Source organism: Puma concolor, chromosome D3 (genome assembly GCF_028749965.1).
Source record: "Puma concolor isolate L17-30 chromosome D3, mPumCon1.1.hap2, whole genome shotgun sequence".
In the NCBI taxonomy this organism is placed as follows: Eukaryota; Metazoa; Chordata; class Mammalia; order Carnivora; family Felidae; genus Puma; species Puma concolor.
Genome location: NC_141678.1, coordinates 24,744,465 through 24,761,296, shown reverse-complemented (window position 1 = coordinate 24,761,296; position 16,832 = coordinate 24,744,465). Strand labels below are relative to the sequence as shown.

The 16,832-nt window shown below is 56.6% G+C and overlaps 1 protein-coding gene across 4 annotated transcripts in view; it reads right to left on the bottom strand.

Moving 5' to 3' along the window:
• Nucleotides 1-16,832, bottom strand: part of TTC28 (tetratricopeptide repeat domain 28) — a 640,216-nt gene that overhangs the window by 33,298 nt on the left and 590,086 nt on the right. For all 4 annotated transcript variants that reach the window (XM_086682176.1, XM_086682177.1, XM_086682178.1 and 1 more), the window contains one exon: nt 13,397-13,537. In XM_086682176.1, the coding sequence (XP_086538302.1) occupies nt 13,397-13,537 (141 nt within the window). The remainder of the gene's footprint in view (nt 1-13,396; nt 13,538-16,832) is intronic.

Sequence of the window (16,832 nt, the reverse complement as noted above, 5' to 3'; positions counted from 1 at the left end):
CCTGCACAACTGGGAAATGCTGCCCACGGGCACGGAGTGGCAGGATGGGAGAAAGGGCTGCAAAGCATGCAGCACTGAAAGTCACTGGGAGTCTCAGCTGACGGCACAGCGAGTGAGGCAAAGGCCTGGGCAGGAGGGTGGGACGCGGGCTGGGATTCCAGATCGCAAGCACAGATGGCCGTGGCGTCTTCTTATTGAAACCCACAGAGTGCCAGAGGCATCTAAAGGGGCCAACAACGCTGACCTATTCCACACGTGCTGCTGCCCTCGATGGGACAGGCCTGCGGGGTCCCTGCACCGGGCTGCAAGGAAAGGGGACGGTTCCAGCAGGGGTCTGGGGGCACCAAATCACAAGACGCTGACCAACTGCTGGTCAGGCAGAGCCAAGAGAGGGCTTTCCGGGAGAGGGCCGTTCGATGTGGGCACCATCATCTGGAGTCAGCTGCCTGTGGACAAGGTGGAGAAGGCCATTCCAAGCTGAGGGAACAACGTGGGGGAAGGCACAGATGTCAGGGACAGAGACCGGGGTGCCTGGGGCAGTGACTGTGGGGGGACAAGCATGCCAGGTGGGCCTGTGGCTCTGAGATTGTGCTGTGGGGAGGCCGTGAACCTCCTTAAGCATCAGGCTTGCCCGAACAGGAAGCTCCTCCACCCAGGCTAATTCCTTCCCTGGGGTGATCCGAGGAGGCCCGTCTGCAATCTACATCCTTCCCTCAGAACTTCCCCACTAGTGTCCGGGGCTGGGCTTGGCAGAGCCCCCGCGATCAGCCCGTATGACAGCCCACCTCGCCCCTGGCCGGCTTCAGTGGACAACCAGTGAGATGTCTCTGGCTGGGGCTGGTAGACACATGGACCATCAAGGTGCCTGTTTACTCTGAGGAGGTTTCCTGGGACACACTCTTGGGGCATCTGTTTCTAGGGAGCGCAGATTCTTCAAGAACCAGGACCTGGGCACCCCAGGTCACACAAACCCGCAGAGGACGCTCCATGTTTGAGCCTCAGCTGAGCCACCCTGCCTGGGGCACCTGACTATGTCCTGTTGTCTCCCAGGCTGTCGAGCCCACCCACACATCATCTATACTTGCTGACTGCTGCCCCTGGAGGCCACGGGAGTGCCGTCTCTCAGCCTCTTACCCCGGTCCCTCGCGAGGCCTGCTGGGTCACAGATGAGCCACCTCTGGAGCAACAGCTCCTGGGCACTGACCCCAGCCAGCCCAGCCTGGGCGGGCACACCTGCACCTGAACACATAGCTTCTTACACAGGTCAGGCAGGAAGCCCCAGAGATCAAGCCTCTGACCTGTGCTTCTATTCAGTGGAAGGCACCTATCCCTAGAGATACCATTTTCAAAGTAAAACCAAAAGCCGAGAAAATAGTTTGTGTTTAAAAAAAAACTGACCAACCTGAAACCACAATTTGAGGTCAAAGTAAATCCTCTCGACCTTCCTTCCCTGAACGAGAAGCATACTGTTGCTCACGCTTGAGCCAGCCACTGCGGGGGGCTCATGTGTCCTCTGCAGGCAGGACCGCCAGCTGCTTTCCTGCTCTGGCACCCCCCCTCCCCCCTGCCACACCGGGCTGTGCCTGGACAGCAGCAGTGTGTGCTGGTCCCCGTCGGACAGCTGGCCCGGGGGAGGGAATCGGAAGGCGGCACACCAAGGCCAAAAGCGACTGAGCACCCCGTGGACCCCAGGGCCCTCCTGAGGTGCAGGCCCGGGAGGGTCGCAGGCCAGGACCTTGGGGGCAGTGGTGGTGCCCCTGCCACCCTGTGTAGACTGCAACCAACGAGCCCCCCCTTCATGTGCTGCTTCTGTTTTCACCACAACATGTACAGTGACCTCCCACAGCTATTTACTGGGGTACGTTTGCCCAGACATCTGCATAAAGGCCTATTCAATAATTCAAAACAGCCAAGCAGGCGGCTCCTTAGCCCTGAGCCTGGGAACGCTTACCCACAGCAGCAGACCTCCCGGTGGCCTCTGTCCCCTACTGGCCACGGGACTCCGGCAAGCACGTCACTCTCCTACCTCCCTCTTTTCCTTGCTTGTAAAACGAAGGGGTTGGACTAATGTCCTTGTGGGTCTCTTCTAGTCTTAATAATAAATTAAAAATCAACTCAGTCTAGGAAACTGCTGAGACGATGGTGGCTTTTCTGGCTGACCGACAGGGCCCAGAGCCCAGCAGCCCTCTCTGTGCTCGCCTGGTATGACACCCGTCCCGGGGAGAGGTTCAGAGTCATGGCCAAATGGCAGCGGGTGCCCAGGCTCTGAGCCCCTGATGGCAGTGAGTGGTGGGTGTGAAGGGGCGTGTGGGACGGTACGCCCCTGTCGTCCTCCTTGCAGGCACACCTGTCTCTTCCCTGGTGTGGCCACCATGGTAGAGGAGAGGCCATGGAGTGGGCTGGGGGTCCTCTGGGGTGGGACCTTGGTTACTGAACTGTTTTGCCTTCTGTGGGGCCTTTCAGGCTGGCTGACTTCTCTGTGCCTCAGAAATCTGACTCTAAGACAGAGAAAAATGCTTTCCACTTATCAGAACGGGAGGGCTGACTGAGATGCAGACGATTCCCAGGTGGCAGGAGTGTGAGCCATAGGAGGGGTGCATCCAGGCACCCGCCAGACTGGCCACGTCCACATGTCTCTCTCAGGGTCCTAGGAGGCATGGTTGTTCCTCCTTTACAGATGAGGAACCAAGGCTCCCAGAAGGTAAGAGACCTGTACAAGGACACAGAGCAGGCCAGGGGCCAGGTGGGCCTCCTACCTGGTGGGGGAGGGGTTTTCACACTGAGTGACCTGCCAACCTGCACCTGACCCTGGACGCCCCCCCCTCCCCCCCCCCCGCCTTCCCCGCGGCTGGGTCTGTGCTGGGCAGCTGACAGTCGGGAGCCTCTCCTGGGGGCTGCTCTGCTTCTCTGGGCTTTTTGGGATCTGCAAGGAGGGGCCAGGCTGCCGGGATTCACGGCGGCACCACCGCGCAGCTCCAGCAGGTGGCACTGGCCCCCTTTCTTCAAGGCCTGTCCGTTTATTGCCAGGGACCCCGTGGGGCTAATTGACAGCCTAACTCTCAGCAGAGAGATTTTCTCACACCACACCGTCTTTATTAGCTCATTCCTCAGATGATTTTTATTAATTTACTCCTGGAGAAATATTCGTTTCCTCCACCGCATGGCTGTCTGCGTGGTGGTGGGAAAAGGAGAGGGAGCGAGCCCAGATCCAGGGAGCAGGGAGGCCGGCAGGCAAGGCGGAAGCTGCCGGGTCTCTGCACGCACAGGATGCAGAGCTGGAGATGATGTGTGAAGCACTACCGGGGAGGGCAGAGGCATTGGGGTGTAGTTTATGTCTCGGGAATGATGACAAACACCAGGCGGCCTGGGCGGCACTCGCCGCTCGTGAATCTCCCTTCAGGGATGAAGAGATCTATTCCCCATGCAGGGCGATTTATAACTGGGATGGGCCTGCAGAAGACCCCGTGAGCTCGGACGCGCTCGGGCTCACACACGCCGACGCAGCCCAGGCTGTGGCCGTGTCTGGGCTGGACGTGTGCCTGCCCGGTGTGCACAAGTCCAGCATGAGGGGAGGCAGTGGGGGGAGGAAGTCCCCATCCAAACCGCGGCGCTGCGTGGGCACCAAGCCAGTCGCCCCTCCCGTCAGGGCTCCATTTGAGGAAGGGAGCTAGGTCACTGTGCACACGGCTGAGCGGGCTAGGCATCCCCACCGCACCACACACATCGGTTTCTCGCACTTTCATACCCAAACATGGAGAGCAGAACAAGCAGGTGGAAACAAGGGAGCAGGGGCCCGATCTCGCTCGAGAGACTAAAATGGGTTCCTGCTCAAGCTTGACAACTCCAGGAACGGCCAGAGCCACCGGGCCTGGAGATTCCGTCCCACTGTCCCTGCGGCACGGAGACAGGAACCAGCGACCCAGAGCTGAGTGCAACCAGAAGCCTTCACTGCGTATGAACAGACGGGCTTTGGCTTTCCCCTACGTGCACTTGGACCCTGAGGCAGGCAGGCCTTCGAGGGCAGACCCTGGCGGACTGTGAACAGGACTCCCTCTGGGGGGGAGGCAAGAGGCCCCGGCAGAGCACAGGGGAGCCGCCAGGAAAGCTGCCATTTCATGAAAAGGCAGAGGGGCAAACCAGGGCAAACCAGCACTGCTGGGGCTCTGGCGCTCAAGTGCCAGGAAAATCCACTGCTCAGTCTCTCAAGCAGCGCGTGCTTACTGGTCACCCAGGGTGACTGCGGACGGGCATCAGTGAAGGGAGGAAGCGTCAATCCCCTGAAGACCGAGCAAGGCCTGAGATGGCCAGAATGTGTGCGTGTGCATATGTGGCCTTACAGCCTGGCCGCAGGCAGGAGGGCTGAGGCCACCATGGAGCACATTCTCCTTCCCCACCTCCTTCCTGGGCCCCATCCATGTTTCCCACCAGACACTCGGGGCCTTCCCACCTGTCTGTCTGTCCGGATGTAGGGCTGTGGAGTAAGCTGAACCAGGAACACTCACCACAGGGCACACCCAGCCCTGGCATCTTCAGGACCAGCAGGAGGGAGAGGAGGGGAGGAGCAGGCAGGGAAGTAACTGATGGGGGGCATCCTCTGGGGTGGGTGCCCCTCCTCAGTGCGGTCGGGCAACAGGAAGCCTGCAGCCTGGGGGGTGGCCTGTGTGCTCTGGGGAGCCCAAGGCCTAGAGCTGTGTTGATCTCAGGCCCCGAACTTCCGTCTGGAGTGCGCCCTCTCCCCCCACATGGCAGACCCTGCATGGAGCGCCAGTTTCCAGGGACCCTCCGTGAGTGGACGTGGCCTCCTGGTCAGGGCTGTGCAGGGAGCAGGGAGGAGGAGGAGGCTGCTCCCCGTAGCGGGGAGCCTGCTGCAAGTGCGGCCGCATTTTCTCAGCTGTATTTCCTCCTCGGCTCGGTTAAGGGCTCCTTACCCTCTTGGGATGTCTTCATCGCACATTTTCACTTTCTAACGGCCACTTTGGGTAGCTCCCTCTCTGTGCTCACAGCCGCAGGGTAAGTCAGGCGGCCTGTCCTGGGCCCCGGGGGAGTCCTGCCTCTGTTCCTCTCAGGCCTTGAGAGCCCCTCCACCTTGGTCAGCGGGGAATTCCTCACAGCTGAGCACTGCTCTTGGGAGAGGCCCCCACCAGACAGTGAGCGGAGCCATGTGGCTCCGTCCTCCCTGCCCTCAGCCCTGCCCAGGATGCTTCAAAATCCCCTCCAGGACTCTGAATGCTGAACTGAGTCTTCTGAGGGATGGGAGCCGGCCCGAGATTTGAATAAGTACCTGGGGTTTAAGGTACTAGTGGAAAAAATTAATTGGCAAATCCATTATATTCAAGTAGCCAGAGATGCCTCAATTCAATTTAAAAAGGACTCTGATACCATTCAGTGACTCCTGCTAAGCATCCTCCCATGAAGGGTTGTCTCCTCTGGGAGATGAAGGCTGTCAAATGCATTTTAAGTACTTATTCAATAAGCTGTCGGCACTTTCTGCCTACTCACCTCCTTAATTACCAAGTGGCTGGCTCACCAGGTCTGGCTCCCTCCTCAGGAGAAGAGCAACGAGGCTGGGTGGGCCCAGGCAGGGACCCCGGCTTCCCAGCAATGCTGGCTCCTCTTTAGCTCAAGGACCAGCCTGGGATTCCACGTGGCTTCTCTTCTCTTGCTCTTGGAATGTTGGGTTTGCGGGCAGGTTCACGGCCTAGGTGAATGGCTGTGGCACAAAGCTCTACCAAGAGGGCTTGGGCCCACCCTCCCATGGGAGACACGGCCTCTGCCCACTTGGGGTGCTTTGCTGTGGCCATCTGTCCTTTGCCATAACGTGCATGAGGCTCCATGGCCAAACCTGCAGATGGTCGCCTTGGGAAAACTTTATGCCCAGGCCAGGCTTGCACGGGCTTTACCCGCTGACTACAGACAGCGCTTGGGACAGATGGCCCAAGCCAGGCAGTCAGTGGGGGACAGCTTTATCGTGTACTCTGGGATGGAGAGAAGAAAAGATGATCCTGTGTGTGCTGGCCTGTCCAGCTGATGCGTGTCCCGCAACACAGGAAAACTCTTCTCCAGAGGACCTTGCCCTCATACACAGTTTGTGAGTCAAACCTGTCTGCCTCCCCTGCACCTAACAAGCCTATGAAGTCTCACCTACTAGCTCATAAAGAACCTCCAGGGCCATATTAGTATCGTCCAAAGACAGAAAGTACTACCTCCGGAGGTAGTGAGCTCCCTGTCACTGGAGGAGTTCAAGCAAAGGCAGTGATCATGTGGTAGGGGTGTTAGATGGGTGGTGATCTGGGGACATGAGCATTGTCTCTGGAGACTGACAGATGTGGATCCTAATGCTGCCTCTGTTACTTACTAGCTGCGGGACCTTGGGCAACTAATTTAGCTTCTCTGAGCCTCAGGGCCCTCACCTGTAAAAAGGGGTTGCAATTGTACCCCTCATGGCTGTTGTAGGGATTGACTAAGATAATACATGTAAAGCACTAAGCACAGTGTTGGGAAGTAATCAACAGGCATTCACCACTATCATCATCATCACTATTGTTAGCAGTTAATGTCTGTCTCAATCCTGGCTGGCCTTCCTTCCTTCCTCCCTCCCTTCCTTCTCTCCTTCTTCTACCCATTCTTCCTTCCTCCCTCCCACCCTCCTTCCTCCCTTCCTCCCTCCCTTCCTTCCACAAATAAACAAGTACCTGCACCCACTGAACATAAGGCAGGTGGTGAGGTGCCCCGGGGGATAAAGAGAGAAATCAGATATGATCCAGCCTTGGAGGAGCATGGGGCCTGGGTTGTGACAGGACACGGATATTCATAACTAAAACACAAGGCAAAAGGCGGTGGCTCCTTTCTCGACAGATAGAGTGCCAGGGAATTTCAGAGAAGGAGAAAAGTATTCTAGTTAGGGCAACCCAAGATGGATTTGTGAAAAGGGCTGCTGGAGACAGCACCTCAGGGGAAAGCCTTCCCTGGCCATGTCCCGTGCCCAAGTCAAGGTCCTGAGGTGAGAAGGGGCAGGGCCAGGGTCCCTTTAGGTTAGGACAGAGGGTACTGGAGAATGGAGTGGGAGGTGGGAATGATGGCAAGGCCGGGCCATGAGGACTCAAAGACCAAACCCTGCCACTTCAGTCCCCTGGGACCCCAAGAGAGAAGGTGATTATTCAGAACATGAGCTCCAGCCAGAGCAGGACAGCGAAGACCAGCGGCCCGCAGGCTGGGTGGGTGGTGAGGGCAGTAGCATGGGCAATGGGGGCTCAGACGGCGGGAGGGCCAAGCCCAGCTCTGCGCTGACAGGGTGGGAGACTTGGGCCACTAACTGCTGAGTGACGGCAACCTTGCAAGCATGCCCCTAGGACTGCATTAAATGGCCATCTCAGGGGGACAGGGAGCCCCCAGGAAGGGTCATGGCAGTGGGAACAGACAGAGGGATGTAGACCATAAATGTTACAGGGTTGACCCGGCAGGTCTTGGCAGTGACTTGCATTTGGGAAGAGAGTTCCCCAGGGGGTGTGCGGGCAGGGGGGTGGCCTAGCGGTTACTGGGAACGTAGGAGGAGCCCCTAGGAAGGCTCAGCCTCAGCACCGCACTGGGCATGGGCTTCAGGCAAAGTTGGAGCAGCACTTCCGTATGAAGCACCTGAGGACTCTGCTAACACCAGACCGTGAGTCGCTAAGTTTGGGTCAGGGTCGGGCCGGGGCCGGGCCAACACTGGCTGGGCTGACCTCTCTGCTTTGGCACATGTTCCATATATAACTTTTATTCCCCTTCCTCTACCTTTATTTGCCCTCTCTCGTGCTGTTCTCCTCCATTTATTTCTCTATGATCTGGTGGCATTTGTATATTTTGGTAAAACTGTCTTAAGTAAGTCCTGGAACAAGAAAGTGAATAAACAAGTGACAAAACATTATTTATAAATTAAATTGTGCCTTATATATTGGTAAGCTTGATGGTTAGGGGCAACGTGCGGGGAATCCTTTTGCATTTTGAATAAACTTGTCACTACCTGGTAGGCATCACTGTACAGTGACTTCTGGTAGAGCATTCCAGATGTCACAGTGGCACCTCACTTGTATCTGTGCCGCCTGCGGAGAAGCACAGACCGGGGCGTGGGGGGCCCATGTGTTAACCTGGCAGATGCCTCGCGGCAGTGGAACTGGACAGGCAGGAGCCTCGAGGAGGGCTGGCTAGCTGTGCCTACCATTCGGTTGGACGCCAGGACAGGGGCTCCTGCTTGAGGCCCGGTGACGAGACCCACCTCTGCAACAGCTGTTGGCAGGAAGGCCTCTGGGCAGGGGGAGACACAGAGGGGCTGGCCCAGCTCAGAGTTGGGGAGAACGCTCAGCCCCCTTGTTGGTGCCAGCAAGAGAGCAGAATAGAGTCCTGGCCCAGAGTCACGGGGCCACCACCAAAGAGCAGAGGGCAGGGCTGGCGGGACACCAGCCAGAAGCTGCGAGTTTGGAACCTCGAGGCTCAAGGTCAGGGCTGTGGCTATAATAGACATTTCATTGGGTCTGCATCGTTTATTCAGTCTTTCTGGTATTTGGGGGACAGAGAGAGGCTGTAAGGGAAGGAAGCATCAAGCTATCCAGTCAGGTTCTGGGGTGGAGAGTCAGTTCACCACCCCCCACCCCAACCGCCATGCACACACACACAAAATGGGCCTTTGGTGCCATAGGAACCTCAGACCCAGGTGGGGAGAGAAAGAAACTGCTTACTACACAGCAGATCTGTCTTTCTATCACCACACTGATGGCACCCTCCTGACAACTCCCACTGTCATCGCCATTTTCCAGATAAAAGGCTCAAGGTCACCCACTAATAAAAGTTCCCAAATCCAGGTCTGCCTAGCCCCAGAGCCCTAAGTCCCCTCCCCCATCCCTCACTCTGCTGCACCACAGAAAAATGCCCAGGCGGACGGAACACAGGCATAACCAGAACACCGTCTGTACGGGGCCTCCCAGTCTGCTGCAGACCGTTGTGGCATTGCTGCGGCCTGCTTCGGGGAGGTGCCAGAGGCAGGTGTGATATGGATGCTTATAAAGAACTGTAAGCACATGTCCATGCAGACCCATGCATGACACAGATGCAGAGAAACATGGGTTTGTGCACTCTCCGGTGTACTGACTGGGCTGACCTTACAGAGTCAGCTTTATTCCTCTCCGGTCCCTGCTCTTCCCCAGGCCTCTAGGAATCTGGGGCAGAAGTGGTCCCCAGCCTCTTGTCCAGTGCACATCTCATCCCATCTCACCTCCCCCGCAGACCAGGCTTTTGCTCATGAAGTTGAAGGGCAGGGCAGGCTCTGGAGCCCTCCTCCCTCCCCACTGCCAAGGCCTGACTCTCTGGGGTTGAGGGCGGGGGTGGGGGAGGAATCAAGTGCTGTTGATGCCCCTCCAGGTGACTCCCTGTCCCCAACATGGGGCAGTCAGATCTGGGGGGGGACAGTCCCCCAGTACTGCCCCAGGCTACACAGCCCGTGACTCATTGCTGAGGTCCTCTGCCCAACAGGCAGCCCCTCAGTGGCCGAGTCCACATGATATACCTATTGGAAAAGGCCTGTGCCAGAGCCACACTAGATATGGCCGTGCAGACCACACCATGGCCTGCCCACTCTTGCCGGGGCCTTCCTTTAGGCTCTCCTCTTCCTGCCCCGACACTCACAGGGGGCTGGTTTCTATGGGATGGTGACACCTCTCCTCTTCTTTACAGGAACCCAGCCTTTGTGAGGGACTCTCTTGGGGCACTCTGACCAGGCCCAGGACCCTCACTTGCCAATTCCCCTACCTGTCTTCTTTTAGAGGCAGTGGGTGTGTGGCTAGGGTGCTGGCTAGAGGTTGCAGAGACCTGAGGGAGGGCCCTGGCGCCTTGTGGCACCTATCTCTAGAATGAGGACACTTAACACTTCTTTGTCCACTGTTTAGGCTCTAGCCACTCATCTCTGGACAACAGGGAAGCCCCTTGGCACACCGTGTCACACACAGCCATACATGTGGAAAAGTAAAGACATATGGTGCACACTATACCAATGGTAGCAACAGAAAGGAGGACATTCCTCTCTGGGAGACCTGTCCTCATTGATCCTGGATGGGTGCACCTTCAATGCCAAGGCACTGCCCTTGGACCTTGAATCCATTATGCAGTCGAAAGCTGTCCAATTCTTCCTCCGCTTTCCTGTAGCAATTGTGATCTGACTGCTCCCAGGTTCGGCCCCACATATGTGTGTGTGTGTATGTGCACACACACGTGTATGCACACACACTCCTCATACACACATACCCCCCGCCACATGCACACGGGCACTGGCCTTCCAGTCTTCAGCATAAGTTCCAGAACACTCTGCAGGATAAGGGGCAGCCTCTCTGAGGCCTGCAGCTCTGTCGTGTGGGCCTGCACCAGGGTCAGGGTGCTAAACAAGAGAAGAGTCCTCCTTTTTTCTCATTAGTGGTCCCTGCCCTGCGCTCAAGCAGTGTTTTCTACCAAAGTGCACAGGCAACAAGAAAAACGGTGGATATGGAGACCTCAAACTCAAAGACAGAACAAAGAGCCAGTCCTGGGGAGGCAAGAGAGAAGACTCTGATGCCAGGTCTCACGTGACTTGCACCAGCCGTGGCAGCCTCGTTGCCAAACCAGGCCAGCAAACCATCCCGGAACAAAAAGGCCAAAGAGCCCACGAATCACTGAGCCAGAGAGCCCCAGGGAGGGGAGCTGGTGCTGCCCCAGTGCACAAGGCCCCACACACATGGCTGCCTCCACTTCACCTCTGCGGGCTCCTGGGGGGTGGGGTGGGGAGAGTGGGGAAGGGAGCACTCTGCAAGCCCTTAGTCAGGATCAGGCGTCTGCAGAAAAGCCACTTTTTAGCCGTTTCTGTTCAGAGACAAACCAGCTCACCTCCTCAATGACATTGCTGGACATGGAAGGGGCAGAGAGGAAGGCCTGGGACCCCAGGGCAGGGCACACGGCAGCCGTCGAGGTGCAAGGAATGTGTGGGGGGTGCAGGCTGGCAGAGCAGCTGGGAGGAGTGACCTGAAATCCAGCTTTGGCACTGCTCCTGTGCAGGTCTCCAGCCCCTGGCCCACGTGTGCCCCTCAGCTGTGAAATGCAAGGCTGGACTGGATGCACGCAAGGGCCTGCGCTGCTCCAGCTGACAAGGACACCTTGGCCTCTGTGGTCCCTCCCTTAGCTCTGCTCCCCTTGGATGAAAGTCAGAGCCTCCATGGGGCGGCTGGGTGGCGCAGTCGGTTAAGCGTCCGACTTCAGCCAGGTCACGATCTCACGGTCCATGAGTTCGAGCCCCGCGTCAGGCTCTGGGCTGATGACTTAGAGCCTGGAGCCTGTTTCTGATTCTGTGTCTCCCTCTCTCTCTGCCCCTCCCCCGTTCATGCTCTGTCTCTCTCTGTCCCAAAAATAAATAAAGAACGTTGAAAAAAAAAAAATTAAAAAAAAAAAAGAAAGCCAGAGCCTCCTTCCCGGGTGCATCGGGGGGGGCGCGGCAGAGGGGACCTGGCATGGCAAACTGTCCTAGGCCTCATGGGCTTGCTGCGTGGAAGCTGAACAAACACAGGCTGTCTCCCTCATGCAATCTGCCCTCAGAAACCTCTAGGAGGTGAGGATCAGAAGTATCTGTGGATGCTGCTGAGGGAACTAAGCGTAGAGCAGTGGGCAGTGAGGCCCAGGCTCCCCACCCAGCCCAAGGCTGAGATTGCATTGTTTAAATGAACCCACAAATTAATCCATAGTATTGATTGTGCTCATAGGACCCATGTTAGAACAGATCTGAAGGACAAAAACCATTTTCCCAAACGATCAGCTCCATGATCCACAATTCACACCACTTCACACCCAGGGATGATGAACTAGGATCTCAGGTATACCTGGTCTGACGCCTTTCTTAACATATGCCCAAAGCCCCGGACGAGGGGCTCCCGACCGCTGGCAGGCCTGTGATCAGGCTGGCCACGGATGCCTGATGGCCTGCCTTTGGCATTCTCTCACGTGAAAGACATGTGGTGCCATTGGAAGAGGAAGGGGAAGAGGAGGTGAGGCCACACCCCTAGGTGGCCCCCACCTGCTGCACGCAAATCTCATCCCTTCCCAAGTTTATCCCCCCACCTTATCTTAGGAATTCAAGCTTAGCACTGTCCTTCCCACTTTACTCAAAACAGTACAGCCAGCAGGTGTATGGCACTTCCTATGCATTAGGAAGTCTGTCAGTATGTTATTTATACGTTAGCTCCTTTAGTACCCATGTTAAGGGAACCCTTCAAGGTAGAAAGTCTGTCCCCATTCCGGTGATGAGGAAACGGCCTGACAGTGTTCACACAGCTGGCGAGCGGCAAAAGCAGAACCCTAGCCCTTCACGCCGTGGTCCCCAACCACAATGGCCACACCTGGCAGTCAAGAGTCACCTGTTTCCCAGGCGGAGACCCTGGCAGAAGGGGACATGAGCCCAGGCCCGGTCCTCTGCCTCCTCCCACCTGGCTATGTCCCTACACAAAACTAAAAGGACGGGGCAATGAACCAGCTTAAAGTTGTCTCCTTCAACCAAGCTGCGAATTCCTACATCCCTGGCCCTTGGCTTCCATCCCATTCAGCAAGCCCCTGGGAAAGTAAACACACATTTGTCACCCCGACAGCACAATAACGGGAGGAAACCAGGGCCTGCAGCAGGAGCGGACAGGGCACACCACAGCCCACAGAGCAGGGCCGCCAGGCAGGGTACAGTCACTTCCCTCCTGCGTTCCAGGCTCGACCTGCTGCCCTTTAAAGTCAAGGCTGTGCCAGGGACCCAAGTGTCTGGGATGTCTTTCTGGAAAAGTTTATCTGACTGTGGCTGGGCAACCAAATGAAAACGGGACAGTTGCCCCTCACCGCCCAACTGCCTGCCCCCGTTTATCTGGATGTAGCTCGGTTATTACCCATGATGAAAAGACGGGGGTGTGCGGGTTGGCAGTTTCAAGCCCTATTTGGTCAAGTACTGGAGAGACTGGGTCTCAGGGTGGATGGGTGGGCTGGGGTCTGGACAAGTTCTCCCCCAGGAAGGCTGGCATCCCTGCTCTCCGTGGCTCCCCTCGATCTCCGGCGTCTGGCCCACAGGTTACTGACAAAAGTGGCCCAGAAGTAGGTGGCTCTGCTCTGTGTGGCTTCTGCCTGCTGCTCGGGCGGCCGGGTGGCTCTCTGCTACGTGAAGAGGGGCCTCCCATCCCACACAAACGCAGATTCTCACATCTAGCCTGTCACTGTTTCCTCGCTCGACCCAGAGGTGCTGCTGTGGCCCCGAGGCCCTGACGAGCACGGGGCTGTGGAAACTCATTGGAAACTCATGACACGGGCCAGAAGCCCAAACGGCTGGAAGGAGCGTCAGTGTGATCCTGCAACCGGGCTGGAGGACAGAGCCCGCACGCACCTGTTAAAGAGGTTATTGCGGCGAACCATCCGCAGAAAGCCAGTGGGGTCGGTAACCGAGTTGAGCTTGTTGTTCATCTCTTCAAACTGCTGGTCCGTGAGGTCTCCGGCTTCGCTCTCTGTCTCACTGCTGGCACAGGGCCTGCAAGGGAAATCGCGGGGTCAGCCAATCGGAGAAAGACGCGCTCAGCTGTGGAAGTCTGCTCGAGGGCCCGTGCCACTTCCCTGCCCCGCGCAGGCCTGGTACTCAGGGCCTCCCTGAGGCGGCATCGCCCGGTGCCCCCTCGGTGTCCCTGTGGCCCTCTTCCCTCCTCCATCTAGGGCTTCTCGAGATGCACTGTGGCTGGTCGTTGCTGGCTGTCGCCCCAACTTGGCTGTGAGCTCTATCGACAGTAGATGCTGTGCCTGAACCAGTGTCGCGCTCCCGGCATCCAACAGACACCCAAAAGTGCTCAACAGCTGGAGCAGAGCCCGGGTGGGTGTGGCGGTGTGCAAACTCCCCAACCCACGTTCCAGTCAAGCCCATTCCAGAAACGGTAACTGAGAGCCTCACGTGCGCCAGGCACCATGCCGGGCCTACGGGACACACGGCCTGAAAAGGCAATTTCCCCGCAAGGAGACGGATACACGTACAAGTGGCTATAATGCCAGGCAGAGCGGGCACTGTTTGAAATGGAGGCTTGAGAAGCGTTGCTGATTGGGGCCCATTTGGCAAGCTCACCATGAGGAGACTACAATTTTCAAATTAATAAATTCATATTTCCCCTGTGACAGACTGCAATAGAACATCTACAATGGGTTTTAAATAAACAGAAATACACAGGAGTGCCTCGATTCATCAGCACGATTAAAATGACAAAAGGCTTATGAACTGTAAACGCTGAGTACTTGTGGCCCAACGTGACCCAGAAAGTGGGCGAAGGAGCGAGTGCATCTGAGGCAGCGCTGCCCATCTGGGGCCCGTCCCCCTCACACCTCACAGGTGTCGCCACACCTCATAGGGCCTTGAGGCTGATACAGCAGCCCTGCCTGCCCGCCTTAGCATAAGAGTCACACTCAGACTTTGTGCTGCCCAGACAATGACTCTGTTTGAGGTCTCCTGCTGACTAAGAACCAGGGTGGAAGAGAGGAGGGCATCAGGGCCCTGGAGGAAGAAGACAGCCGCCAGGCACAAACCTCTCAATGCTGCAGAAGTGGGGCCTAGAGAGGGATGGGCATCCCGGAATCCAGAGGGAACAGGCTCTGCACATCAACACGTGGGTTTAAGGTGACCTTGACCTGCTTAAAACAGGCTGGTGAACCTGTGACATCAGAATGTCATGACAGGAAGGGCAATGAGCCCCTCACTGGGTCGTTATGGAGCCACACAGTGTGAGAAGCTGCCCGAAAAGCCTGAATGCTCTGTGTGAATGTTAAGCCTGGTGTGATGGGCCAACTTGACTGGGTCCCCCCGGGATGACTCTGGGTGTATCTGTGGGGGTGTTTCTGGATGAGGTTGACATCTGAATCTGAAGACTGAGGAAAGCAAACTGCCCTGGCCACCGTGTGGGAGCCCCGTCCAATCCGCTGAGGGCCTGAACAGAACACAGAGGCTGAGTAAGAGAGAATTCCATCTCTCCCTGACTGTCTTCAAGCTGGGCCATTAGTCTTCTCCTGCCTTCAGACCTGGACTCAGACTGGAACTTACTCCATTGGCTCTCCTGAGTCCCTAGCTTGCTGATGGCAGATCTTGGGACTTCTCGGCCTTCTTTACCATGTGAGCCAATTTCTTGAGTGTGTGTGTGTGTGTGTTGCCCTATCCGTTCCATTTCTCTGGAGAACCCACACTAACAGCCGGTAATTAGGCACCAGAGCCCCGATTCAGCCATGTTCCTTACAGAAGGTCGTGCAAAGGCCTGGTCCCTGGGAAAGGTTCCCAAGGACTGAAGCCCTAAAGGGAGTGGAGCAGTCTTCAAAGACAGCACAGAGGTATGCTTTGCGGGCCAGCTACTCGGCTTCACCCCAGAACCATGCCAACAGCTGGTACAGCCATTAGCCCGCTCTCCTTCCGGGCGCACACTATCTGGACAGCACTTCAAAGCCAGCACTGGTGAATGAATGAATGGCGTGAGCCAGAGAGCACTTCTTAATATGCAAAGTATTCTCCATTTTATTGTCTGTGACATGGCTCTTCTTGTCTCCAACTTACTTCTGAGGAGACTGAGTTCAGAGAAGCCAAGGAACTTGGCCAAGGAGCCCCAAGTGGTAGAGCCAGGCGTGAGCCCAGGTCTTAGGTGTCGCCTTCCCCACTCATCCTCTCCCCTCTAAGGCTCCAGGCCTGTCACTCCCAGCTGGCGTTTGGCTAGGTGGGGGCAGGGGTGAATATGGGAAGCAAGAGAAAGCAGGAACCATCTGAGCACCTAAACAAATCACCCTGGCTTCCACCCTGCTGGAGAGCAGGGAGTGAGGTTTAATTCCTCTCTCCGCCCACGGGCAGCAGCTGAACAGGCGAGCAGCTGAAGGTTTGAAATGCTCCCTTGGGGGCCGAGGGCCCTTCACAGAGACCCTGGTAAATATCACTCAACAAGCTCCTCTGTCCAGGGACACATTCATCATCTGAATGCGACTGCCTGCTTGGAGCTGAGAAATCTGCTTGTCATTCGGTGCTTTGCAAAAGGGAGAAGAATTGGCCGGAACCAGTATCAGCCTCCATTATCTTGCAGTTCCACTCTTGCTGTCAGCCGCAGACAGAGCCCTCAGAATCTCATGCTTAATGGGGTTGTTTCCTATTTTCTGACCCTTCAGAGTATTAACACCGAAGGGAAAAACAAACAGGCGATGTCACAGACAAAGGAATCTTCCATGTACAAAACAAGCCTCGTCTCTACAGCAGGGATCCCAAGAGTGCCTTCGTGTCACAGTCACCACCGCCACCCCCCATCTCTCTGAGAGACCTTCTAGAGATGGCACGTCACCTAGTCCGATTCCATTCACTCTGACTCCACAGATTACTGGGCAGGACCCATGTGCAAGGACTGCAGAGGCTAAACAGAGGAGGGTCACACCATACCTGTCTTCAAGGCACTTATAAGCTCATATGACTAGTGGCTACCAGCTAAGGTGGATTATGAAGGAGCACATGGAGGGTACCAGCCTACGACCAAGACAGGGAGGGCATAAAAGAATCTGCTGCAGCTGAGAGGCATCTTGAAGAATACAACTTTGATAGGTAAAGACTTGGGGGGAGTGCTTCCTGGCACAGAAAGTGGGATGAGCAAAGGTGTGGAGACAAGGTAGTGTGGGGGCTCTTTGGGGCCAAGGAGATAGTCCAGCTGAGCTGGAGCAGAGGGTACGAGTGGGAGAGGAGGAGGAATAAATGGTGGAGGGCTTGGAACTTGGAAGGCAGTTGAGAACTGTCAGCCCAGGCCTCTGAACATGGGGTGATGGGCTCAGGGCTG